At 43.3% G+C, this 26,337-nt stretch overlaps 1 protein-coding gene across 2 annotated transcripts in view; it reads left to right on the top strand.

The window, feature by feature from the left end:
* The first annotated feature begins 8,184 nt into the window (after positions 1-8,184).
* GAS2L3 (growth arrest specific 2 like 3) overlaps positions 8,185-26,337 on the top strand; it is a 30,908-nt gene continuing 12,755 nt past the window's right edge. The window contains exons 1-5 of one of the 2 annotated variants that reach the window (XM_048835462.2): positions 8,185-8,386; positions 18,263-18,310; positions 20,557-20,725; positions 21,461-21,579; positions 23,194-23,335. In XM_048835462.2, the coding sequence (XP_048691419.1) occupies positions 18,287-18,310; positions 20,557-20,725; positions 21,461-21,579; positions 23,194-23,335 (454 nt within the window). In that variant the 5' untranslated portion in view covers positions 8,185-8,386; positions 18,263-18,286. Of the gene's footprint in view, positions 8,387-16,879; positions 17,009-18,262; positions 18,311-20,556; positions 20,726-21,460; positions 21,580-23,193; positions 23,336-26,337 lie in introns of those variants that run through there. The other variant, XM_048835463.2, reaches the window with a different exon arrangement.

Here is a 26,337-nt window from a genome sequence, read left to right as displayed (position 1 = left end):
CACAAGCAGCTCCACACAGCTCTTGCCCTCAGGCACCGCTCCCACCCTGGAACCAGCCAATGGGAGTGCAGAGCCGGTGCTCAGGAAGGGGGCAGCGTGCCGAGCCCTATGGCCCCGCTGCCTCGGGGCCAGAACTGCTGCTGGCTGCTTCCGGGGCGCAGCATGGTGTCGGAACAGGTAGGGACTACCCTGCTTTAGCTGGGCAGCACTGCCAACGGGACCCAGTGCCTTACATTCTGCGACCCAGTACGAGGTCACGACCCATGGTTTGAAAACCACTGTTCTAGACTGCATGTTCTTTCAAAATTTTTTTTTCTATTTTTGAAATATTTCTCAAAAACTGTTTCTTTAAAAAAATTCTGTTTTTAAAAAGGAAAATGATACATGAAAATGATAATTAAAAATAGTAAATACTGAAAATTTTTGGTGAGAATTTTTTATTAAAAAGAGAATTTTAACTAAAAATTTTAAAATATTGTAATAAACTATTAATAACAACATACTGTTAGTAATACAGGTAAATTATTGTTATATTATTATTATTATTTATTTATTAGGTCCTGCCAGTTCCTATCTAATTGCTTTGACTAAACATTTGATTGTAGAATTTGCAGTTCTGATAACCCCAAGCAGTGAAAAATCATGAGTCAGGACCCCAAAATTATGAAATTAGCTTAAAAATCATGAGATTTTAACAAATAGGTTTTTTTTTGGAGGGGGGGATTTTTTATATTATGGTCTTTGCCCCTTTAGGGTTCAAATTTTCAAGTTTTTGTTCACAATCATGAGGGCTGGATACTTTTTAAAAAAAAAAAAAGCTGAAAGTTTCACATATTCAGATAACATAAGTTGTAACAAAAACCACTAAATATTGTGATAAAATTATGAGAGTTGGCAACACTAAAGTTGTGGCAGAACAATATTATTATCCTACTCTAAAACAGGGTTTCTACTGATACAGATCATTTATAACTTTTTGAAGTGGTCTTTTGTCAGAGATGTTTTGTAGTAACAATACAAACATATCCTCTTCTTTGTCCTGCCCACTCCTTTCCCCATTACCCATTAGGCTGGAGTGCTTTTTTCTTTGATGTTTTTGAGCCCCTTTCTCACTAGTGGCTAATATTGCCTTATCTACAACTAAGGCTTTCATCCCACAAAGATGTATACATGTGCTTAACTTTATATCTGTGAATAGTCCCATTGACTTCAACAGGACGTTGCACATACATATTTTCAGGATTGGAACCTAAGCGTTTTCTTAAAATCTCCACCTTTGCACAGTCACTTTTGTTGCTCCATAAGGCGTAGGACTGGTGGGTGTAGCATGTACAACAGTGGAATGGTCTAGATCTGCCCTGAGCAGGGTTAGAACTGACTGGTGAAAACACCTGTGCCCTGTTTATGCGAGCACTCCCACCTTTGCTGCCCTAGGGAACAAGAGTTGCTTTCAAACATTATTTGATCCTTAGATTATAAGGCTGACATTCTGCTCAGCACACCCAGAACTTTAAGTCATTGTATTACCACATTGCCTCAGCAGCTTTGCTGCTGCTAAACTGTGTGTCAGCCTGTCTGCCTTGCCAGCAAACTCCTTGAGACTCTGCCCGTCTAAACCTTGCCTTGCCGTAACAATCAGTGAACCCCAGTTCCCAAGTTCCTCAGAGACGTCTCCTTGCAGTATCCAGGCCCTCTTACTGTGATGCTGCCAGAAATTATTAAATTCGCTGCCTCTAAGGAGACAGAGCAGACATCAGTCTGTTAGGCTAGTTGAAGACTTACACTTCACTTTAATACACAGTACTGAGATGGTTTTGTCATAAACCAAGGATAAGTTTATTATTAAAGACCAGAGATGTAAATGATACTAAACAAGAACAAAAGAGACAGGCTATAAACAAAACACGCCCTCTGTGACTAAAACTTAATTTTAGCAAGTTACAATCTTTTGCCTGTACAGTTTTTTATTTATATCAAGTTGCCAGCATCCAGACTACTATACCTCCAGACTAGGGGATTGGCTCAGAGATTGTGGTACCCTATGTCCCCTAGTCCTGGATCAGTAAAATGTCTTTTTGATCCCCTTATAAATTACCCAGAGTCCATTGAAGGCTTCCTGGGGTGCAATCCTGACCTCTGGTAAGTTCACTAAACTCCTTCCTCTGTTGCTCATTAGCTTGATTGCTTCATTTACCTGATATATACATGTATTTTCACTGTCCTCTGCCTATAATCAAGCCAGTCACGCAGGGGAGTCCACATTCCTATGACTATGGCAGGCTCAATATCTGCTCTGCCTCTCAAACACATTTTAAGAACATATTTCCAGCACCCACATATAACTTTTTGTACACAACCCGTATATACCTCATGCAATGACTTTTGGTGCCAGCATGTCACCAGTTTACATAAAACACCTTACAAGAAAGCCACCTTTTAGATATATATTATGACAATAGTGTGTTGTGGGTAGTGAGTGTGTCAGGCCTGATATGAGTTACACTATAGTGGGCCTTCTGCCAGTGGGCACTGAGGGGCTCTTAGGGTCACAAGGGACCATTGTGATCATCTAGTTTGACCTCCTGCACAACACAGGCCATTGAATGACACTGAATTAATTCCTCTTTGAATTAGAGCAGGACTTTTCAAACTGGGGGTCATGAGATTATTACCTGGTTGTCACAAGCTGTCAGCCCTGTGACCCAAATCTTCTTCAGAGTCACTGCTTTCCCATCCTGTAAGTATGGCTACATTCTTTGTTCCTAGAGGTATACATTTACATTTAGCCATATTAAAACACACAGTTTGGTTGCACCTAGTTTACCAAGTAATACAGATAGCTCTGTATTAGTGACCTATTTGTGGTGTGTAGTCCCATTATTTACCACAAGGCCCATTGACAGTAATTCCAGGCCCCATGGCAGAACAGTCAATGGGCCCCCACGCATGCACCAGCCACACGGTTGCAGTCCGCCTGACATTTGGAAATGCTGCGCCTGTGTTGGCTGGTGCCCAGTGGCTGCTGGATGAGCTCTTCCAGCACAGCCAGGGCTTTCATATGCCCGTCCGGTAGGGTTGCCAACAGTCTAATCGTGCAAACTCAAATACTCTTGCCCTACCCCTTGTCCTGCCCCTTCCCTGAGACCACGTCGCTGTCCTGCCCATTCTCCATGGCCCCGCCCCCTGCTCACTCCATCCCTCCTCCCTCTGTCACTCGCTCTCCCCCACCCTCACTCACTTTCACCAGGCTGGGGCAGGGTCAGGGTGCAGTAGGGGGTGAGGGGTGCAGGTACTGGGAGGGAGTTTGGGTGCAGGAGGAGGTGCAGGGTTGGGCTCTGGGAGGAAGTTTGGGTGAGGGAGGAGGTGTGGGGTTGGGCTCTGGAAGTGCGTTTGGGTGCGGGAGGGGATGTGGGTGCGGGCTCTGGGAGGGAGTTTGGGTGCAGGAGCGGTTCAGGGGGTCGGCGGTTACCTTGGGCAGCTCCCGAAAGCGACTGGTACACCGCTCTGGCTGCAGCGCTCCTAGGCGGAGGCCCATGAAGTCTCCGCATGCCGCTGCCTGCAGGTACTGCCCCCGCAGCTCCCATTGGCGGCAAATTTATTTGGGCATAAGCTTTTGTGAGCTAAAACCCACTTCATCAGACGCATGGAGTGAAAAATACAGTAAGCAGTATATATATTACAGCACATGAAAAGATGGGAGTTGCCTTACCAAGTGTGGGGTCAGTGCTAATGAGGCCAATTCAATTAAGGTGGAAGTGGCCTATTCTCAACAGTTGACAAGAAGGGGTGAATATCAACAGAGGGAAAATTACTTTTGTAGTGCTAACTAGGCCAGTGCAATCAAGGTGGACGTAGCCCATTCCCAACAGTTGACAAGAAGGTGTGAGTATCAACAGAGGGAAAATTACTTTTTGTAGCGACCCATCCACTCCCAGTCTTTATTCAGGCCTAATTTGATGGTGTCCAGTTTGCAAATTAATTCCAGTTCTGCAGTTTTTCATTGAAGTCTGTTTTTTAAGTTTTTTTGTTGAAGAATTGCCACTTTTAAGTCTGTTATTGAGTGTCCAGGGAGACTGAAGTGCTCTCCTACTGGTTTTTGAACATTACAATTCTTGATGTCTGATTTGTGTCCATTTATTCTTTTGCATAGAGACTGTCCAGTTTGGCCAATGTACATGGCAGAGGGACACTGCTGGCACATGATGACATATATCACATTGATAGATGCGCAGGTGAACGAGCCCCTGATGGTATGGCTGATGTGGTTAGACCCTATGATGGTGTCCCTTGAATAGATATGCAAAAAGAGTTGGCAACGGGGTTTGTTGCAGGGATTGGTTCCTGGGTTTGTGTTTTTGTTGTGTGGTGTGTAGCTGCCGGTGACTATTTGCTTCAGGTTGGGGGGCTGTCTGTAAGCAAGGACTGGCCTGTCTCCCAAGGCCTGTGAGAGTGAAGGATTGTCCTTCGGGATAGGTTGTAGATCCTTGATGATGCATTGGAGAGGTTTTAGTTGGGGGCTGTAGGCGATGGCTAATGGCGTTCTGTTATTTTCTTTGTTGGGCCTGTCCTGTAGTAGGTGACTTCTGGGTACCCTTCTGGCTCTGTCAATCTGTTTCTTCACTTCAGCAGGTGTGTACTGTAGTTTTAAGAACACTTCATAGAGCTCATGTAGGTGTTTGTCTCTGTCTGAGGGATTGGAGCAAATGTGGCTGTATCTTAGAGATTGGCTGTAGACAGTGGATCATGTGATGTGGTCTGGATAAAAGCTGGAGGCATATAGGTAAGTATAGCAGTCAGTAGGTTTCTGGTGCAGGGTGGTGTTTATGTGACCATCGCTTATTAGCACTGTAGTGTCCAGGAAGTGGATCTCTTGTGTGGACTGGCCCAGGCTGAGGTTGATGGTGGGATGGAAATTGTTGAAATCCTGGTGGAATTCCTCAAGGGCCTCCTTCCATGGGTCCAGATGATGAAGCTGTCATCAATGTAGCACAAGTAGAGTAGGGGTGCTTGGGGATGAGAGCTGAGGAAGCGTTGTTCTAAGTCAGCCATAAAAATGTTGGCATACTGTGGGGCCATGCGGGTACCCATAGCAGTGCCGCTGGTTTGAAGGTATAAATTGTCCCCAAATCTAAAATAGTTATGGGTGAGGACAAAATCACAAAGTTCAGCCACCAGGTTTGCTGTGACATTATCGGGGATACTGTTCCTGACGGCTTGTAGTCCATCTTTGTGTCGAATGTTGGTGTAGAGAGCTTCTACATCCATAGTGGCTAGGATGGTATTTTCTGGAAGATCACCAATGGATTGTAGTTTCCTCAGGAAGTCAGTGGTGTCTCGAAGATAGCTGGGAGTGCTTGTAGCATCGGGCCTGAGGAGAGAGTCCACATAGCCAGACAATCCTGCTGTCAGGGTGCCAATGCCTGAGATGATAGGGCATCCAGGATTCCCAGGTTTATGGATCTTGGGTAGCAGATGGAATACCCCTGGTCAGGGCTCTAGGGGTGTGTATGTGTAGATTTGTTCCTGTGCTTCTTCAAGGAGTTTCTTGAGCAGACAGTGCAGTTTCTTTTGGTAACCCTCAGTGGGATCAGAGGGTAATGGCCCGTGTCATGTCATGGTGTCACCTGTGTCATGGTGATTCTCCCTGTATAATTACATTTTGAGACCTGTTAGTAGGCCAGTTTTTAATCCATTTAATGTCTGCCGTGTTAATTTTTTATTGTTCTAGTTTTTTAATCAAAATATCGTACAATACCAAGTCAAATACCTTATGGAAATCTAAGTATATTACATCAACATTATTACCTTTGTCAACCAAGTTTGTAATTTCATAAAAAAATTATCAAGTTAGTTTGACAGGATCTATTTTCCAAAATGTTGATTGTGATTAATTATATTTCCCTCCTTTAATTCTTTATTAACTGAGTCCTCAGCTGTTCCATTATTTTGCCCAGTATTGATGTCAGGCCTATAATTAACCAAGTCTTCCTGTTTATCCTTTTAAAGTATTGGCATCACATTAACTTTCCTTCAATCTTCAAGAACTTCCTCCATGTTCCAAGACTTATTGAAAATCAACATTAACAGTCCAGTGAGGTCTTGGAAGCAAGTTATCAGGACCTGTTCATTTAAAAATGTCTAATTTTAGTTCCTGCTGTCTAACATCTTTCTGAGTTACTACTGGAATAGGAAGTCTTTCATCATCATCATATGATACGATTACATCATTTGGATTTGTCCTAAATACAGCACTGAAGTATCTATTTAACACTTCTGCTTTTCTGATTATGGACAATTTTACCATTTCCATCTAATAATGGACTAATACTATCTAGCAGGTATACACTAGTATTTATTAAGTACTATTATTTAATTCTCTTCTCTGACCAGTTGAAACAGACAAGGCTAGAAAATGATGTTTTTGGGTAAAGAAAGTAAAACCCACAGCAAAATGACCCCTCTCCTCCCCCATTTTATAGTGGCTAGAGCAGGGATGGGCAAACTATGGCCTGGGGGCCACATCTGGCCCTTCAGATGTTTTAATCCAGCCCTCCATCTTCCACCAGGGAGCGGGGGTCAGGGCTTGTCTGGCTCCATGCCGTAGCTCTGCACAGCTTCCAGAAGCAGTGGCATCTCCCCCACTCTGGCTCCTACGTGTAGGGGCAGCCAGGGGGCTCTGCACGCGGCCCCTGCCCCAAGTGCTGCCCCCGCAGCTCCCATTGGCCAGGAATTGCTGCTTGAGGTAAGCGCCACCCGGAGCCTTCACTCCTGACCCCCTCTTGCACCCCAACCCTCTGCCCTAGCCCTGATCTCCTCCTGCCTTCTGAGCCCTTCAGTCTCAGCCCAGAGCACCTTCCTGCACCCCCCAACCCCTCATCCTCAGCCCCATCCCAGAGCCTGCACCACCAGCTGGAGCCCTCACCCACCCTTGCACCCCAACCCCCTGCCCCAGTCCCGAGCCCCTTCCCACACCCTGAAGTCCTAATTTCTGGCCCCACCCCAGAGCCCTCACCCCAACCCCCAGTTTCATGAGCATTCCTGGCCTGCCATACAATTTCCATACCCAGATGTGGCCCTTGGGCCAAAAAGTTTGCCCACACTTGGACTAGAGTTTGCACAGTACACAGCAATTTCTTGCCCACCGTAATCGTGGAAACAGACTGTAAGCAAGGCCACATGTACTCCACAGTAACCATGACCTAAACTTTGCAGCAAGACCCCAGTATTCTTTGGCACTCCAGAGCAGTAGACTCTGCTGCAGCTTCAGCAAAATTCAAAAACTCGGATTTGTAGCAAATGTGAAAATGAGTAATGCACTCACTACAGTATCCCTGTGTCTCTCTATTACATTCATTTCTTTTATGCTGTCTTTACATTTTTAATTTTTGTCATGCTGAACGTTGCAGAGCTGCACTGCAAAGTTGGCAGAGGGAAGCAGAAGGTGGGTGGGGTGACGGGGTTGGGACTTTGGCACTCGGGGAACTGTAGAAGACAACTGTTGGCTTGGAAAAGGGGACATTAGCTGGATGTTAAAATGGTCAGCTTGAAATGGTTAACAATCAAATTGACACTGTGTATGATTCTCTGACTGCATAACCAGATGGGGGCAACACACCTTCTGGGAGCGGGAGCTATTGTTTCTGGTGTCTGCAGACTCAGACAGCTAGCGCTGCTCTGTTCCCAGAGGGCTCTCATTGGGAAGGTTATCCTCACACCACAGAATATCAGGGTTGGAAGGGACCTCAGGAGGTCATCTAGTCCAATCCCCGGCTCAAAGCAGGACCAGTCCCCAAGTTTTTTCCCCCAGATCCCTAAATGGCTCCCTCAAGGGCTGAGCTCACAACCCTGGGTTTAGCAGGCCAATGCTCAAACCACTGAACTAGCCCTCTCCCCCACAAAGCCCCATTCTGCAGCAGGTTCGGGGGCTGCAGAAGAGCAGGGCGCATGGGCCACCGACCCTGTCCCGCCCCTGGGGACAGCCTGCAGCGACATCCTCCCCCTCCCCGGGGGAGAGACAGACAGAGCCGAGCCCGGGGGACGGGGAGGCAGCAGCACAGGGGCTGTCAGGCGATGCTGTTGCAGCCGCCCCGGGCCAGGGAGCGGCCGGGGCTCCGAGGCTGCGCCTGGAAGCTCCCTGCAGCGGGTGAGGCCGGGCTCGCCCGACGGAGGGGCGGGGCTGGCTGTGGCCGACGCCCAGGGCTTGCGGCCCGGCTCGCCAGGCTCCTCCTCGCTCCGCCCGATTGGGCCTTTCGAACGGCGCGGGCGGGCGGAGGCGAATGAATCCGGGCAGGGAGCTGCGGGATGCCCCGGCTGCAAGGGCTCTGCCTGTGTCCGCAGCGTGCCAGGCCGCTGCACGGGGGGAGCGTGAGTTCTGCAGCCGCCGTCTGTGAGTACTTCCCCCCCCCCCCAGCGCGGCACACGGGGACCACGCTGTATCCGAGGCGCGGTGTCCCGAGGAGCAGCCCGGAGGTCAGCTGTCGCCCCCACACGCTCGCTCTGGGGGTGAGGGAGGGGGATGCACTCGGCGAATTTGTAAAGCTGGGGCTGTGTACAAGCGTCTCTCCTTCTGGGGCGTGGGGGATGATTTATTTTAGTGCGGCGCAAAAAAAGCATGAAGGATGCTCTTGGTGTGTGAGTTGCAGTGCGATAGACAATCTCTGAGCACTGTCTGACATCTGCCCTGCAGCCAAACTGCCGCAGCAGCAGGATCTTGTGACAGCTCTCTTAGAACAGGTCTCCTCTTTCCATGAGGAATCTTACTGGCATTGAAAATAAAACTAACCTTCCGAATAAGTTGCTACTAACAATGATGATGATCATTATCATCCGGATTTGGAGATAATGTGACTTGAAACCTGTTCTAACTCAGTCTGTAAGCATTCTTGGTTTGATCAATATACCCTTCAGTTCCTGTTGCTAGAGATCTTTGCCTCTCCCTCTGGCAGTGGAAAGAGACCTATACCTCTTGAAGTACAACATAAAGAGCTACATGAGATGAAGTGCACTTTTGAGCTGACTGGGGTTGTTCATAATCAATATCAAGTACTTGAAAGTCAGGCAAAGGAAAAGCTAGAGGGATCATTTTAACTGTAACTTGCCAATTTTAACCATATGGTATATTAAGGTGTATATTAAACAGCATAACCATTCTCTAAAATTACATATAAGAAATATTTTTTCAGTTTATATGTTGTATCTAGCATAAATCTCAGTTTGCGGTAAGAGGAAATTACCATGGGAACTTTTCCATTTCTTGATTTTTGAATGTTTAAAATTACAATTGTAATGTTTTGTTAACGTCTTTGTATTTTGTAGGTTTGTGCTGGAGGACATTTTATAAAACACTAGTCTCTCTCTGAAAGTATATACAACTCTAGAATGAAATGACAGCACCGCACCACACCACAAAACTATGAAACTTAAATAATGCGTATTTGTATTGCCTTCAAGGGGGCTATATTTGGATCTGAGGGCAAGTGAAGGCAGCTCACTTCGCCAGATCATAAGAATGGCCATTCTGGGTCAGACCAATGGTCCATCTAGCCCAGTATTCTGTCTTCCGTCAGTGGTTGGGGCCTCATAATCCAGAGGGAATGAAGTAGAACAGGGCTATTTTTCAGGTTTCAGAGGAACAGCCGTGTTAGTCTGTATTCGCAAAAAGAAAAGGAGTACTTGTGGCACCTTAGAGACTAACCAATTTATTTGAGCATGAGCTTTCGTGAGCTACAGCTAGCTCACGAAAGCTCATGCTCAAATAAATTGGTTAGTCTCTAAGGTGCCACAAGTACTCCTTTTCTTTTGGCTATTTTTCAGTGATTCATCCGCTGGCAATCAGAGGCTTAAGGACACCCAAGAGAATGGAGGTGCGTCCCTGACTAATAATCATTGATGGATCTCCATGAATTTATCTAATTCTTTTTTGAATCCACTTTTACTTTTGGCCTTCACAGTATCCCTTGGCAATGAGCTCCACAGGTTGACTGTGCCTTGTGTAAAGAAGAAGTACTTCCTTTTGTTCGTTTTAAACCTGCTACCTAATAATTTCCTTGGGTGACCTCTAGTTCATGTGTTATGTGAAGGGGTAAATAACACTTCCTTATTCATTTTCTCCACACCATTCATGTTTTTATAGACGTATGTCGTGTTTCTCCCCCCCCCCCGCCCCCCGGTCGTCTCTTTTCTAAAATGAACAGTCCAAGTCTTTTTAATCTCTCCTCGTATGGAAGCTGCTCTGTACCCCTAGTCATTTTTGTTGCCTTTCTCTGTACTTTTGTCAATTCTAATATATCTTTTTTTGAGATGGGGAGACCAGGGCTGCCTTCAGTATTCAAGATGTAGGCATACCGTGGATTTATATCGCGGCATGATGATATTTACTGTTTTATTTTCTGTCCCTTTCCTAATGGTTCCTCATTCAGTTGGCTTTTTTGACCACTGCTGCACATTGAGCGAATGTTTTCAGAGAACTCTCCACTATTACTCCAAGAGCTCTTTCTTGAGTGGTAATTACTAATATAAACCCCATCATTTTGTATGTATAGTTGAGATTATGTTTTCCAAAGTGATTTACTTTGGATTTATCAACATTGAATTTCATCTGCCATTTTGTTGCTAGTCATCCAGTTTTGTGAGATCTCTTTGTAACTCTTCACAGTCTGTTTTGGACTTAACCATCTTGAGTAATTTTGTACCATCTACACACTTTGCTACCTCATGGTTCACTCCTTTTTCCAGATAATTTATTAATATGTTGAACAGTACTGGTCCCGGTGCAGATCCTTGGGGGACCCCGCTAGTTAACTCTCCCCATTGTGAAAAACTGATCATTTATTCTTACTCTGTGTTTCCTTCTTTTAACCAACTACTGAACCATGCAAGGACCTTCCCTCTTGTCCCATGGCTGCTTATTTTACATAAGAGCCTTTGGTAAGGGACCTTGTCAAAGGCTTTCTGAAAGTCCAAATACACTAGATCACCCATGTCCATATATATGTTAACCTCCTCAAAGAACTCTAATAGATTTGAGGCATGATCTCTGTTTACAAAAGCCATGTTGACTCTTCCCAAACATATCATGTTCATCTATGTGTCTGGTTGAAACAAAATGATCAATCTGCCTGGTTCTGAAGTTACTTACCAGCCTGTAATTGCTAGGTTCACCTCTGGGACCTTTTTAAAAAAATTGGTGTTACATTAGCTATCCTTCAGTCATCTGGTACAGAGGCTGATTTAAGTGATAGGTTACATACCATAGTTCGTAGTGCTGCAATTTCATATCTGAGTACCATTAGAACTCTCTTGGGTGAATGCCATCTGGTCCTGGTGACTTATTGCTATTGTTTAATTTATCAATTTGTTTCAAAACCTCCTCTATAGACAGCTCAGTCTGGGACAATTCCTCAGATTTGTCTTTTTTAAAAAGAATGGCTCAGGTGTGGGAATCTCCCTCACATCCTCTGGAGTGAAGACTGATGCGAAGGTTTCATTTAGGCTGTGTACACAACGTATTTAAGCTACGTTGTGCAGGGGTGTGAATAAGCCAACCCATGAGTGACATAAGTTGCGCTGACCTAAGCGCCAGTGTGGACAGCACTATGTCAGTGGGAGAGCTCCTGCCTCTGCTGGAATAATTAAGTCTATGGGAGAGCTCTCTCCCATTGGCTTAGAGCATCTGCACCAATGAAGCTGTGCCACTGTAAACTCTGCGCAGTGTAAGCCATAGCTTCTCCGCAGTGGCCTTATCTATCTTCAGTGCTCCTTTTGCACCTTGATCGTCCAGTGGCCCCACTGATAGTTTGACAGGCTTTCTGCTTCTGATGTACTTTAAAAAATATTTACAGTTAGGTTTTGTGTCTTTTGCTAGTTCCTCTTCAAATTCTTTTTTGGCCTGTCTAATTACACTTTTACATTTGACTTGCCAGAGTTTGTTGTTTTCTATTTTCCTAGGCAGAATCTGACTTCCGGTTTTTAAATGATGCCTTTTTGCCTCTAAGTGCCTCTTTTACCCTGTTGCTTAGCCATGGTGGCATGTTTCTGGTCCACTTACTGTTTTTAATTTGGGGTAAAAAATTTAATTTGAGCCTCTACTATGCTGTTTTTAAAAAGTTTCCATGCAAATTGCAGGCATGTCACTCTTGTGACGATTCCTTTTAATTTCTGTTTAACTATCTTCCTCATTTTTGTGTAGTTCCTCTTTTTTGAAGTTCAGTATTACTGTGGCAGTCTTATTTGGTATTTCTCTCCCCCCGCTCGGGCTCCCCATCTCCCGATGTTAAATTTAATTACATTATGGTCACTATTGCTGAGCAGGTCAGCTATATTCACCTCAGGGCCTTTAATCATCAAACTTGGATAAAGCAGGCTCCCGGAACCACAGGTTCAAATCCAATCAGGTCAACACTACCCTTCCGAAGTGGATCCTGTAAGATGAGTGCCACGGGGATCTTTTGGAAGACATCTTTAAAATCAGGGTGCAGTGTTCTCTACCTGGACCCTTGATCCCAGTACTGATTTTATAGGAATGTGGTTTGTGCAAATGTCCTTGGCTAAAATTCCCATTCCTGTTGTTCAGTGTGCTGAAAAATGGTGGGCTGCATTTTACCTTGTAAAACATTTTGGCATCTTTTGGGATACAGAAACTATATAAATGTAAAGTATTATTTACCTTTGGACTTTAAGGCATAGATTTATACATCTGAAATCTTACTAGTGTTGTGTAAGGATTTTCAAAGTAAAACACAGGCAGGTTTTCCATATTATAATTTGTCCTGCTCCTGCCAGGGGTCTTTTAAAACCTTTTACTTGGTTCCTGACTATAGTCATGTAACAGGATGGCCAGGCTTTGCCTACCCAAAGAGCAACATGCTGAGACTTTTAGGGCTGCACTCCGAGTTCCTGCCTTGCTGGGTAAAAAGGGTGTTTTTTATCAGTCAGTTAGCTTACCGTGATTGAAAAGCACTATTGAGATGTGCTGTTGAGGTGCCTTTTCCTCACTGCTAAAAAAGGTGCGCATTTTACCTTGACGTAACTAATGTGCATGAACTTTTCTGAGGTGGAGCGACAGTGAAGTCCAGGCACTCCAGTTTTGCCGTGAGGTAAGCTCCCTGACGTCAACCCATGGAGGGGCTATAGAGCTGTTTACTTCAGGATAGCTCATGTGCATTAGTTACCCGGAGGTAAAAAACACTTTTTTAGCAGTGAAGTCCAGGCCAAACGTATCTGAAACCATGTTAGCTGGCTCTGGCCATGTTGTAGCCACGGGGTCCCCCAGGCTACACCCATTCTTATCAAGTGAACCAGTTACACCTTTGCTGTAAAGATGCTGCTTGCTGAGCTGACATGTTCCAGCAGGAAATGCTCCTTGACTTGAGTGAACTTCTCTGTCATGCAGGGACTTGTATGAGTTCAGGAGCCTCACCTCTGTATTAAAGTTGGGAGTTGCAGAATGCTGTATACGCCATTGTTTAGGGCTCCAGAAAGGGACTCCCTAAGGAGCACGGTTGCTATACACCCTGATGAAAAGATAGGTGGTTGCCAAGGTGTTTGAGCCCTGGTGACTAATTTGGTTCTTTCTCTATTCCATGCCTTTGAGGCCTTCCCCCGCCCCAGGAAATCAATTTGAAAGTAAGCAGAAGTTTTGTTTCCTATGATGTATTTGGAAGGCTATAGTTGCTGTAGTAAAATATATAGTAGCACGCTCTAGGCATCACATCTGTTCTGATACATTTAAGAACCTAACATACAAAACAAAATTGTCAGTATGTATAATGAAGATATCCTGGATATATTAAATCTACACCAACTGACATTATGAAGGGAAAGAAGCTGTGTTTTTTATTTAAAAATGAACATATTTTGTAGGGATGTGGGTTCCAACAATACTGTCAGAACTAATATAAAACTTCCATCAATTTCAGAATGGTCTGTTTCTGACTGTCTTGGGGGTTGCAATCTTCCACCCCAGCATGCTTTATATTTAAATCTTCAACCTATATTTAGAGAGAGACAGTCTTACATACAAACATTTTGTAATGAGTTTATAAATGGCTTTGGCTTCCACATCCATCTAAATTAGTGGCTACCTCCTTTATAGTTCAGATGCCAATAACTGTTGAGTTGACTTTTTTATTGTATTGCTCAGTGTCTGAACTGCTTATGGGTCACTCTAATTACAGCATATGTAACTTTGGACAGATTTGTAAATTTGCATTACAGAATAGCTTGTATCTAATTTAGCATCTTTTTGCAACATAATGACTTATAGGGCCAATGAGTATGAACTACCCATCTTATTTAATGCATCTAATAGATTGACATTTAAAACAATGCACTAATGGCTTGTCTTTATTGCATTGTTAGCTTGACCTGTAACTTGAGTTTTTCCCCTAACTCCTGTCCACGTACAAATCTCTAGCTCAAGTTAAGTGATGCTTTAAGCTTAAGCTAACTGGCTTGACAGGGAGGTGGGCTGAAAGTCAAGCGCTGCTAACTGGAGTTTATAATGCAGTGGGGTTGCAGCAGCTCAAGGTACAACAACTCATAGTTTTGCTGATCCAGTCACTCTGAGTTGCCAATCATGCTCGCTTGAGGTAGCTGGCTTGAGTGTAGTAACTTGAGTTAACTGTTACAGCGCAGACAAACCCCAAGATGCACCTCCTGAGTTCTTATTCATTTTTGCAGTAAATGCTTTGGTTTAGGGTGACCAGATAGCAACTGTGAAAAAACAGGACAGGGGATTGGGAGTAATAGGCGCCTATATAAGAAAAAGTCCCCAAAAGTGGGACTGTCCCTTTAAAAATGGGACAGCTGGTCACCCTACTTTGGTTCATATAGACTGAGATCCCTGTGGTTCTGTTTCCTGGATCTGCTGTACACCAGGTGGTGGCACTGTGGGGTGTAGAGAGCAAGTGAACCACCTTACAAGGGCATGTCGAAAGTGTGTGTGTGGGGGGGAGTTTTCATGGGCCATTGAGGCCTGTGCAGGGGTTGTGCCCCAAGCCATACCATCTTCCTGAGATACACTGACAGCTGTGTGATCCAGCACCCTCCCCTCCCCTCCACTTAGCTCCATCACCCTGGCCTCCCTGGCTTACCTCTGAGCCTCCAGTTACTGCCAGCTCCTGCCTCTGTTAATGAATCAATTAATGCCTGGTCTGCACCCCACAACAAATCAGCCTAGCTGGGCCCCTCCAACAATAAATTAATGCTTCTCCCCCCACAGTTAGTTCTGTACAAACTCCTCTGCTGGGGTGGCAGGAGTGGTGACAGAAATCCCCTGTCCTTCCAATGCACACACCGTTCCCCAGCCTGGGGTGATGGTGGCAGGAGCCCACACACATGCTGGGCTGGGATGGTTGTGCCCACTGCTTTGGAGGGGGAGGGGATGAAACCCTGCCTCTGCTCTCTCCTTCAGGGGGTGAAGGTGGGATGCAGCTCTTCAGGTCAACTTACTCTTCATAGTGGCAGCTGACTCATCATCTGAACCACAGTGGCAGGACTGGAGCCACTTCTGCAGATTTATTGACTGTCTTGGTTACAGTGTTCTCATTCTGAAGGCTTCCGCTATAAAAACCAGCACTAGAGACTTAATCCTTTTTAAAAAGAAGGCAACTTGTTTAGAATGGAAGATGGCAATTGCCTACCATAGATTCCTACTTGCCCTGGGGGAGTAGATTTTTCAAGCCCTGGTTGTGATAGTTAAGACTGCTGATACCTATACTAAAAAGCAATTACACTTCACAGTGTTATAGTGGAGTGTTTGGTTTAACGTGAGAAACTTCTATGTCTGGAAATTAACAAGCTTCCAGCAGCAGCAGCCTTAATTCTGACACTCACCCATCTCATATTCCAAAGAACTCCAATATCCTGGGGGGAGAAGACTTGTCTGTTAACCCACTTACTAGTTATGAATCATCTCCCCTGTGGACCACAGCATCTCACATATCTCTACACACTGGCCACCTGAGACCCGGTCCCATACCCACCAGCCCATTAGGGGCTATACATGCCAATTCCCCCATTCACCTTCCCTGTATTAGACCAAGGGCCAATCCACCTGACACCAGCCAACACCCATCTTTTACCATAACTGCTATACCTGTATGGGCTGTGGTAACCTACATTCCTCAAAATTATGAACTCCACATCTGCCTGTAACTGATGGTTTGAGAGAGAATTTAAATTAGCAGTCTGTAATCCTAGTCTGAGTCCTTTTGGGGACACGAAAAATGTATCCTTGCTATGATTATTCAGATGTTTACTGTGTAAATGCAGAGTGTTAGCTTCTTAGAGAGCCCTCCCATGACAACTAAGATTGCAAAATAACTTACGTAAAAAGAAGTGCATGAAGTTCAAGGGTCACAATTTTTCCTCAATCCCTTTATTTGTTTATGTATTTAAAAAAGACCAGTTTTGTTTCGCATTCCCCAAAAGTGCAGATGCTGAACATTCTTGTAATAGCTGCTTTGTGAATATTTTACTGTGCTCTTGTTTTGAGCGCTCCCTGTGAATTAGGCCACCTTTTGTTCTTCTATTGGCAGTTACCATATTAAGGCTCTTGTTTGATTATGTGGGGCTCCTTATTTTAATGAGAGCAGCTTTTCTACTGGCTGTTCCATCCATATATATATATATATTTTTAAACAGTCAATGAAGCCTCTTACTGGGGCTCTCTCTTGGGACAAAGGATTTCTTATGCTAAAGGAAAAATATATGCCCCTGGACTAACTCGTGGGAAGCATAACATGCTCATTTGTAATGCCTGCTATGTACCCTGCCCTTTTCCTCTAATGTGTGGAGAGGAAAATGACCGGGAGAGGACAATCCCACTATTTATTTTGTTTTCCTGCAAATAAAAAGGTGATATAACTCTTGCATGTTCAGATATAACCAACTCAGGGCATCTTTAGTAAATCTTTAATTGATCAGCATGACAAGTCTGATACAAAGAAAAAAATTTCTGTCTGAAAACAAACTGATTTCCCAGTAGGTGTAACTGCATGGTCTTAAGGTATGTTTTGTAAAGTTTTATTAAAATATGTTGTAGCGGGTGGAATACAAAGGCCAAGGTAATGGGGAGAGAAGATGGGAAAGAAACAACAGAAACTCTTCTTAGAAAATGGAAAAACTTCGGTCTGTAGTAAAACTTACAGTTTAGAGAAAGCTAAAGACTTGTGTTACAAATGTAAGTTTATGTTTCTCTTTGACTTTACACACACACACTCACGCAGTCAGAACATCACAAATGTGCTTTAATCCCACTCTGGCTGTGCAGTGACTCTAGAACTTTTTTCCTGTTGTCATCAAGCAGGTTTTTCTTTTTTTAAAGAAATGTCTGACAGATGTCTTTTTCTAACATGTGGTATTTACTCCAGAGTGATTGACAAATTAAGAAAGATAAATGTATATTTCAGAGTTCATGCAACAATTATGTTGGGCATTCCTGTATCATATGTATGAAAGACATTCTGAATTTTTTTTCCTTTCAGTTTTATTAAGTGCATGTGGGATTTAATTTAATTATTTTGCTACATGAAATAGAATTACACCATATATGAAATGCATTATAGGATATGGCATTCTTTGGAAAGGACATTGGGGTAGGGGTTATCTTGTTCTGTGTTTGTACAGCGCCTTTCATAAGGGGGTCCTTGTTCAGGATTGGGGCTCTTAGGCCCTACCACAGTTCAAATATTATATAATAAAAACATTTTGCTTTTGTCTTTCTGTGTGAATTTTGACTTCTCCTTTGTATTCCATGTGAATAAATGAATTTTTATAAATCACTTCCTTTTCCATACATAATATTTTACTTTAAAGACTGAGAGAACCTTAACACATGATTTTCTGCAGTTATGCTGTTTGTGATATATAGGAATGGACTCCAACAACCTTAACTTCAAGTTAAGGTTTTTTGGGTACATATTGGATAACTGATGTAATAGCACACTTGGAATTTTTTTCCTCTTCTACAAGTCGGAGAGCTTTGACACCTTCTTGGAAGCACATGAACCGTTTCAAATACTATTTATAGCTAAATAGAAGTGAAGAAACTTGTCATTTTGTCCTGTAATATTTACTGTTTTCTGACGGTGTAGAGTAGTAAAATATCAGGTCAAGATTATAACTGTGTTAAGAGAGTCAATCTGACCGTTTTCACCCAATAGTTTTTTAACTTTTATATGAAATTAGAAGTTATTCCATTAAAAATAATTTGCTGGGTTTTTTTTTTTCTTCTCTTCCTCCCTCCCGCCCCCATTTCCAGGGAAAGACTCTCGTATAAATACAGATGACCATGCAGCATTCAGTTCAGGTAAATGACATTAATAATAAAAATGCTTGATATTTCTTATGGCACCTTTTCTTTATGCAAGGATCACAGGGCACTTTGCAAACAAATTACTGCAAGGCTCACAATTGTCCCTGTGAGAACTTTACCATCCCCATTTTACAGGTGGGAAAATGTAGTCACAGAGGTTAACTGACTTGCCTTAGGTCACACAGGGGGACTGATATAACCCAGGCGTTCTGGAGCCTAGCCTTCTGTTTCAACTGCTAGATCACACCACTTCTCCTTGAGTGTTGTTATCTAAGAGCCTTTCTAAGGCAAAGTAAGAGACTAAATCAAACACAATTATTCCTAACATATAGTGACTTTATTTGTGTAACTATTAATATTTAGATTTTGCAAAGTGATTAATTCTATAAGAGAATATATAGTCAGTCCATCCACAAGTTAAAAAGTCTGGTGGGATCAACTGGCTAATCCTGGATGAACTCAATCAACAATTAGTTGTGTGTCTGGACTGGGTTATCGGGGTGATGGGATGGTGAGGGAATGAAATTTTGTGGGGTGAATGAGATCCTCTGAGAGGAAGGGGTTTTGATTTGTTTTTCTTCATCATTTTTTCTTCATCCCCATTATTCTCCTTGACTCCCGAAGCTAACCCTTAATAATGTTACTGATAGACATTTCCCTCTCTCATGGGTTTTTCCTTTCTTTAAATTCTACAAGGAATTTCCCAATGGAAGTTTGCCAGGAATCATGGGATGAATTACTCCCAGTTTACCCTTCTGTCCCCTTATCTCACAGGGTCATATTCCAATGATATATCTGTGGAAGGATTTCTATATAGAAGGTGTGAGAGGAAGAACTTGAATTTTTCCTTTCTCATTGTCTCCTATTATTCAGACTTTTTTCTGCTTTACTCTGTGGTGAAGTCCTTCCTCGCTGCTTCTCTCCCTCTCCCACTACCCAAACTGTCCTAAAGAACTTGCAGTTCAATATAACGTTTTCCTCTCAGGTACTCCAGTGGAACTCCATTGAAAACAGTGGAGTTAAAGGCACAGATTAATACAATTCAGAACAAATTTTCATCTGCCCCAGTTTCTCTGTTACGTTTTGTTTTCTTGACAGTCACTGGGCACTGCAGGTAAAGTTTCTGCAAGGCTGGCTTTTATATATCATGTCAGAATTTCTTATTTCTTTGCTAACATGAGACAGGTGTTGACACAGGGAAAAAATACAATTAGAAGACTTGGACTGATATCCTTTTTTTATTGATGCTATGGTATATTGAGCAAATGAAGTCTTCCTTCCTGCCCCATAGTGAGGAAAACATTTTCAGTGCCCCTGCACATTGCTTTAGAATGGTTGAATACAAGAGGTGAAGACTAGTGTCTAAAAAGTGTGTGTTCCTGTATTAAACAAGTCTGAACAGTAACACATTTTCTACTTTCAGAGTGGTAGCCGTGTTAGTCTGTATCAGCAAAAACAACGAGGTGTTCTTGTAGCACCTTAGAGACTAACAAATTTATCTGGGCATAAACTTTCATGGGCTAGAACCCACTTCATCAGATGCATGGAGTGGAAAATACAGGAGCAGGTATAAATACATGAAAAGATGGGAGTTGCCTTACCAAGTGTGAGGTCAGTCTAATGAGGCAATTAAATTAACAGCAGGATACCAAAGGAGGAAAAATAATTTTTATAGTGATTAATGAGAGTGGCCCATTTCAAACAGTTGACAAGAAGGTGTGAGTAACAGTAGGGGGAAATTAATATGGGGGAAATTAGGTTTCTACATTTTCTACTGTAGCATAAGAATTTTAATGTTCTTTTTTCCCCCTAAACAAAAACCTCCTGTGAAATCTTTGATCAAAGAGAGAGAGACCAGCAGCAAATTTGGTTTTAGGCTGTAGATTTGTCTTTTTATATTGTGGATTCTGCCCAATACTAACTTTCTTACAAGTTTTATGAATTAATTCTTTATTTATAAGGCAGTTTAAAAAATAGACCTTTTTTGGGAGAGAAATTTTTCTTATATAACTCAGAGGGACAACTGTAAATCATAGTGATGTGGTAGCATCTGAACTTAGGAATGAAGATTGAAAGCTGCAATAGATTTTTGCAGGGTTGATGAGTGGCTTAAAAAAATCAAAATTAGATCTCTTATGTCATTACTTGATTATTGTTTGTGTGAGGAAATTATCAGATTCCATTACTGGAGGTTGCAACTATTAGAGCCATTTGTTTTAACTTACTGAAATCTTGTTTAGGTGTGGTTTGGAGATGATATTCCTCTAACTCCACGAAGCCCTCTGACTCCCAGACATGGCCCGGGCTTGGCAGATGTTTGCTTATATGATCAGTGGATATCTGTGCGGCATGAAGCAACTCTGGTGCCTATGCAGGAAGATCTATCAATCTGGCTATCTGGATTACTGGGTAATGCTAAAATACATCATTGTCTAATGAATTTGAAAGATCCATTATCCTGGCCAGTGTTGACCTTTCATATTCATAAATTTGCTAAGAGCGAGTGAATGTGACTGGGCTTGCATAATAAGGAAAACTGAATTAAAATGCATGTTCCAGTTTCAGATTTTATGAGCAGATAACTGTCGATGCCAGCTTAATACCTCTTATTTATATTTCCTGTTCAATGACTGGTCTGTCTGTAGTCTAGTTAAATAATGCATATTTTGTTTGATTTTTATCTGTGTTTCAATAGAAATAGTTTATAATTAAATATGTTTATTTACCTATAAAACGCATGCCAATTCTCTTTACAATCCAAAGTTATAGGGTATAACTAACACAGGCTGAAACAGTGGTTGTTGAGAAGGGGGTAACACAGTACAAATACTAATTTAGAGATGTATCTCTATTTTTTAGATTTAATAAAAGCTTATATTTATATTACTTCAGTGGCAGTTGATTTTTATGGTGAATATGTAAGGTAGCAGAAATTTTAAAGTTTATGCCATTCATCAGTTGTTTTAGTTGAATGGAATAAAAACTGGTACTTAAAATACTGATGATTTCACTTCTATTGTAGACTACAGCCCAACTTTGTGTCTTTTTAATAGTGGAATGCCACGTCTGAGTTGTCTGCATATAGTTTGTGTTAGCTTGCCTTCTTCTGGAATAATTCTAACATTTTCCGGTTTTTATTTTCAGGGGTAGACGTTACAGCGGAACGGTTGCTGGAAGAGCTTGATAATGGCGTACTACTCTGCCAGTTGGTTGGTGTCCTTCAAAGTACAATTAAAAAATGCTGTAGCTCAAAGGACTTAAGGGTGAGCCATCTGACTAGTACAGTAATTGATAAACTTCATCACTTTATGAGCAACCAATTTTTATCTGCATTTAACAAATTTGTGTTCTGTGTGCATTGTACTTGGAAATAAGAAACACGATGTCTTTTTTTATATTTGTACTCTGTGTTGTAGAAGCTGACAGGAAGGCCTACATTTTTAACTATAGCTAAATATATTAAGGCTACATATCAGTAACTAACTGCTAAAATTCTTCTCGAGGGAGGTGTTTGATAGTAAAAAGGGAGCAACTTTCACAGAGCACCATGTTGTATATTTATAAGTAGGGTCCTACCAAGTTCACTGTCATGGTTTTAAAAATCTTGAATTTCACAGTTTCAGATATTTGAATTTAAAATTCAAATAAGGCAGAATTTAAAACCATGGGGAAGGTTGCCAGGCTATTGTATGGGGGGTTATGGTATTGCCACCCTTATTTCTGTGCTGCCTTCAGAGCTGGGAAGCCGGAGAGTGGCAGCTGCTGGCCAGGCACCCAGCTCTGAAGGCAATGCCACCATCAGCAGCAGCGCAGAAGTAAGGGTGGCGATACCATACCATGTCACCCTTCCTTCTGCACTGCTGCTGGCCGCAGTGCTGCATTCTGAGCTGGGTGCCTGGCCAGCAGCCACCCCTCTCCGGCTGCCCAGCTCTGAAGGCAGCATGGCAATACCATGACCCCCCTACGGCAGGCAGATTTCGCGGGGGGGAGACCAGATTTCACGGTCCGTGACACGTTTTCCATGGCTGTGAATTTGGTAGGGCCCTATTGATAAGGGACAGCCATGAATGTTGCAGATCATCATTGGCTGTGAAAGGAAGAGAGAAGATGTCTCACCTATATCCCCAAGGTTAATAAACTGCTTTAGAAAAAACTGAAAGCAAGTCACTACTTTCTAAAGGAAACTCTACCCTCTTTCTCCCTCCGTACCACACCCATCTGCTTATGGACGGGCTTGAAAAGTGCTTGAACGTGACAGCCCGTGCCGTTTCACTATATTCTGGGGGGATGGGGTGAAAAGGATTGTGTCGTCCATGTAGCTAGTCAACACCCTCTGTGTACTCCAGAGACGTGCTCTAAGAGTAACCCTTTTGCCGCATTGTACGGGGAGTCTGAGGGTGCAGCCAATGGAACCACAGCTACGTAGAGCCACCACCTAAACTTCCCCAGGTGCTGTGAGTTGGCGGAGGTCAGTGGTAGAGACTGCTTCAGGAGAGGCCACACTACTGCATCCCAGGATGCAGAGTTGCAGTGGAAGATTTCTTTTCCCCCCGCCTTAATTCTTGACTTCAACAGAATAACCATACACGCGCTGTCTTCTTAGACTGTGCACGGGAATGACGACTTGCTCCTTGAAGGCCTATATATGACCTGGCTGTAGCTAGCCATCAAATGGGGAAAGCTTCATCTGCATTCCAGATATGCATGTAGGTTACATCAGCTATTAATAAATAATAAAATAGTTACTAGCCAGCCACCATTGTTGTACTTTAAATTTGATATTCTTATTTGATCTTATGAAAATGTGTTTCAAAATGTCATCTAGGTATCTGTGCACACAGCTTATGTACATTAATTTTTGAAATACTTTTTGCCAGAATTTTCCTATGAGACGTGTTCCATGTAAGAAGAATGCACCATCAGGATCCTTCTTTGCTAGAGATAATACAGCCAACTTCCTGAACTGGTGTAGGTGTATTGGAGTTGATGAGACTTATCTCTTTGAATCTGAAGGGTTAGGTAATTATCTCTTTTTGTGAAGTTATTTTGGGGGCATAGAACTCTCCATGGACCCTCTCCTGACCCTTACTGTGACACTTTCTTGGGGTGCCCAGGATTGTGACTCACCCCTCTGCCTCAGCTGTAGAGAGAGAGTTGCTGGTGCTAAACTGTGTATCAGTTCCCCGACAGGTTTCAGAGTAGCAGCCGTGTTAGTCTGTATTCGCAAAAAGAAAAGGAGGACTTGTGGCACCTTGGAGACTAACCAATTTATTTGAGCATAAGCTTTCGTGAGCTACAGCTCACTTCATCGGATGCATTCAGTGGAAAATACAGTGAGGAGATTTACACTCATTCAGATAGCCACCCAAACACACACCTCAGGACTCTGCCAACACTTATTTTGCCTTGCAGGGTAACACTTAGTGTACCCCCATCCCTGAGCTCCAGAGAAGAATCCCCCTGTCGTGTCCAGCCCCTGGCGGTAGACGCTCACAGTAATTACCAAGTTAATCTGTCCCCAAAAAGACAGTGTACACACAGCTGGAAGGTTACACGTCAGGATCAGGTCCTCTATAACACTGAATTATAATTTGTTTATGGTTAAAATGAGTAAGTTTATTAACCAAGAACCGAGATTCACAGATTCAAATGAGTATTGAGTAAGAATAAGGGAAACAGAAATGGGTACAAATGAAACAAAGTATAAAACATTTTCTAGATAGTAAAGCTTTTAACTGGTTATAATCCTTGTCTAAAACAGTCGCTCACCTAAGATTTTTCTGCAGGGCTTGCTAGTTTTCAGTGATAACCAGGACCCAGATTTTATCCCTTTGTCCTTTGAAATGTATCCTTCTGAAGTGCACCCCAGATGAGATTTATTTATTTATTTTTCTGGCATGCTGACACCATGTTGAGTTCACATCCCCCCCATCAATCTATTTTTCCTGTTCACTTTACATGCAAGTGGAGTTCCTGTGTATTGACTTTACCGTGCTTAATTTATATTTCACAGAGAGAGAACTACATTCCCTCCTGTCTGGAAGAAACCTGGTTCTCCCTTTGTTTGGTTACAGACTTTAAAGCATAATATCCGTACATATGCATAATTCCTCATATCATCTTAATACATCCATTTTACAACAACTTTAATGATCAGTATGTCACCAGCTTTCATTTGATACCTGACAAGATGCTTTTGGATAAATACTATGATTGCAGTGTGTTAGGTGTAGTGAGTTTGTCAGGCCTGATAGGAGTTACTGACAGAACAATGAAGCCTTTGCCAGTTGGCACTGAGGCGCTCTTCAAACCATACTTGTATGAGACAGGAATAATCATAAGCAGTGATTGGGACTTTGATAGGACTGCTCATGTGAGAAGCTTTGCAGGATCATTTGCTTATGGCTGCATTGAGTAATCTGACTGAATAGTGTCTTTGAAGCCTCTGAAAAGTTGCATTGTGGGAGGAAAAAATAAAAATAGTGCAGTGAAATGCCACATTTTCTGCATAGCAAAAAACCCCCAAAACAGAATAATTGAAAGAAAGACAAGCATTTTTTTTTTAAAGTGCCAAGAGACTACATGGAAATTGTTAAAACACAAAAATCTCCTTTATTCGGTATTAGAAATCTTTCTTGCTATATAAAGTGGTCAGAATAGTACACGCATGATGGCTAAATTAGAGAGCTACGTCAGGATTCTGTGCCTGAAGTTACAACAGTCTGTTAGTAATTAACGTTTACCTCACGATCTACCCTATATGACTCTCAACCCCTGACTTTTCTCCCTCTAACTAGACGGTTACGGAAACAGATTGTCAATAGAGTTTATGCCTCTAGTGTTCAGCCTGTACTTTGTTACCAGCAGCTGCTAGACTGATCTTCCAGATGGAATGAAATCTTTGACTGCTCATTAAGAAAAGTTGTACATTCATTGTAAGATAATTAATTGTTTTTGCATCACCTACTTTTTAAATAGAAACAAACAAGCACAAGCCTTTCTGTGGCAACTCAGGTACCCTTTAAATATTGCAAAATTCTTTGTCTATCAAAAGAACATATAAAATTATCTATATTTGCAATGTACATTAAAACTTGCAATAGTGACCAAAAATGTAGTTTGCAGTTACAGTAAGGGTGATTTTATTTATTTAATTTTAAAAAACTGTTATTACACACTGCTAATGTTTGACACTTTAATGGCCTCTGTCACTGCTTACTCATTTTATTGGCTAACTATTCTTTGAAATTCTCATTGCTACCATTTGGGGGTGCCCATTCCAGTTCCTATCTATCTGTCTTTCAATCTAATCCAGGGGTGGGCAAACATTTTGGCCCGAGGGCCACATCTGGGTGGGGAAATTGCTTGCAGGGCTGTGGGAGGGGGTGCGGTGTGCAGGAAGGGGCTCAGGGCAATGGGTTGGGGCAGAGGAGGGGTGTGGGGTCTATGAGGGGCTCATGGAAGGGGGTTGGGGTGCAGGAAGGGGCTTGGGCAGGGAGTTGGGGTGCAGGAGGGACGCAATATGCGGCAGGGGGCTCAGAGCAGGGAGTTGGAGCGCAGGAGGGGTGCAGGGTGCAGGAGGGGGATCAGGGCGGGGAGTTGGGGTATAGGAGGGGTTTGGGCTCCAGCCAGACGCCACTTACCTAGAGCGGCTCCAGGGTGTCAGCGGCGTGCACCGGGGCCAAGGCAGGCTCACTGCCTGCCTGCCTGCCCTGGCCCCGTGCCAATCCGCTCAGCGGCTGGCACCACGTCCCTGTGGCCCCTGGGGGAGCCTGTGGGCACCCTCACCTGTGGGTACCTCCCCCGAAGCCCCCATTGTCCACAGTTCCCCGTTTCTGGCCAATGGGAGCTTTGGGGAAGGTACCCATAGGCAAGAGCAGCTTGCGGAGCTCTCTGCCGCCCCACCCCTACCTCCAGGGGCTGCAGGGACGTGGTGTGGCCGCTTCCTGGAGTGGCGTGGAGCCCTCGACAGTGGCAGTCCCGTGGGCCGGATCCAAAGCCCCGAGGGGCCAGATCCGGCC

This window comes from Caretta caretta, chromosome 1 (assembly GCF_965140235.1).
Source record: "Caretta caretta isolate rCarCar2 chromosome 1, rCarCar1.hap1, whole genome shotgun sequence".
Taxonomy (NCBI): domain Eukaryota; kingdom Metazoa; phylum Chordata; order Testudines; family Cheloniidae; genus Caretta; species Caretta caretta.
The sequence above is the reverse complement of the archived record's forward strand: the minus strand, read 5'-3'. Positions and strand labels throughout refer to the sequence as shown.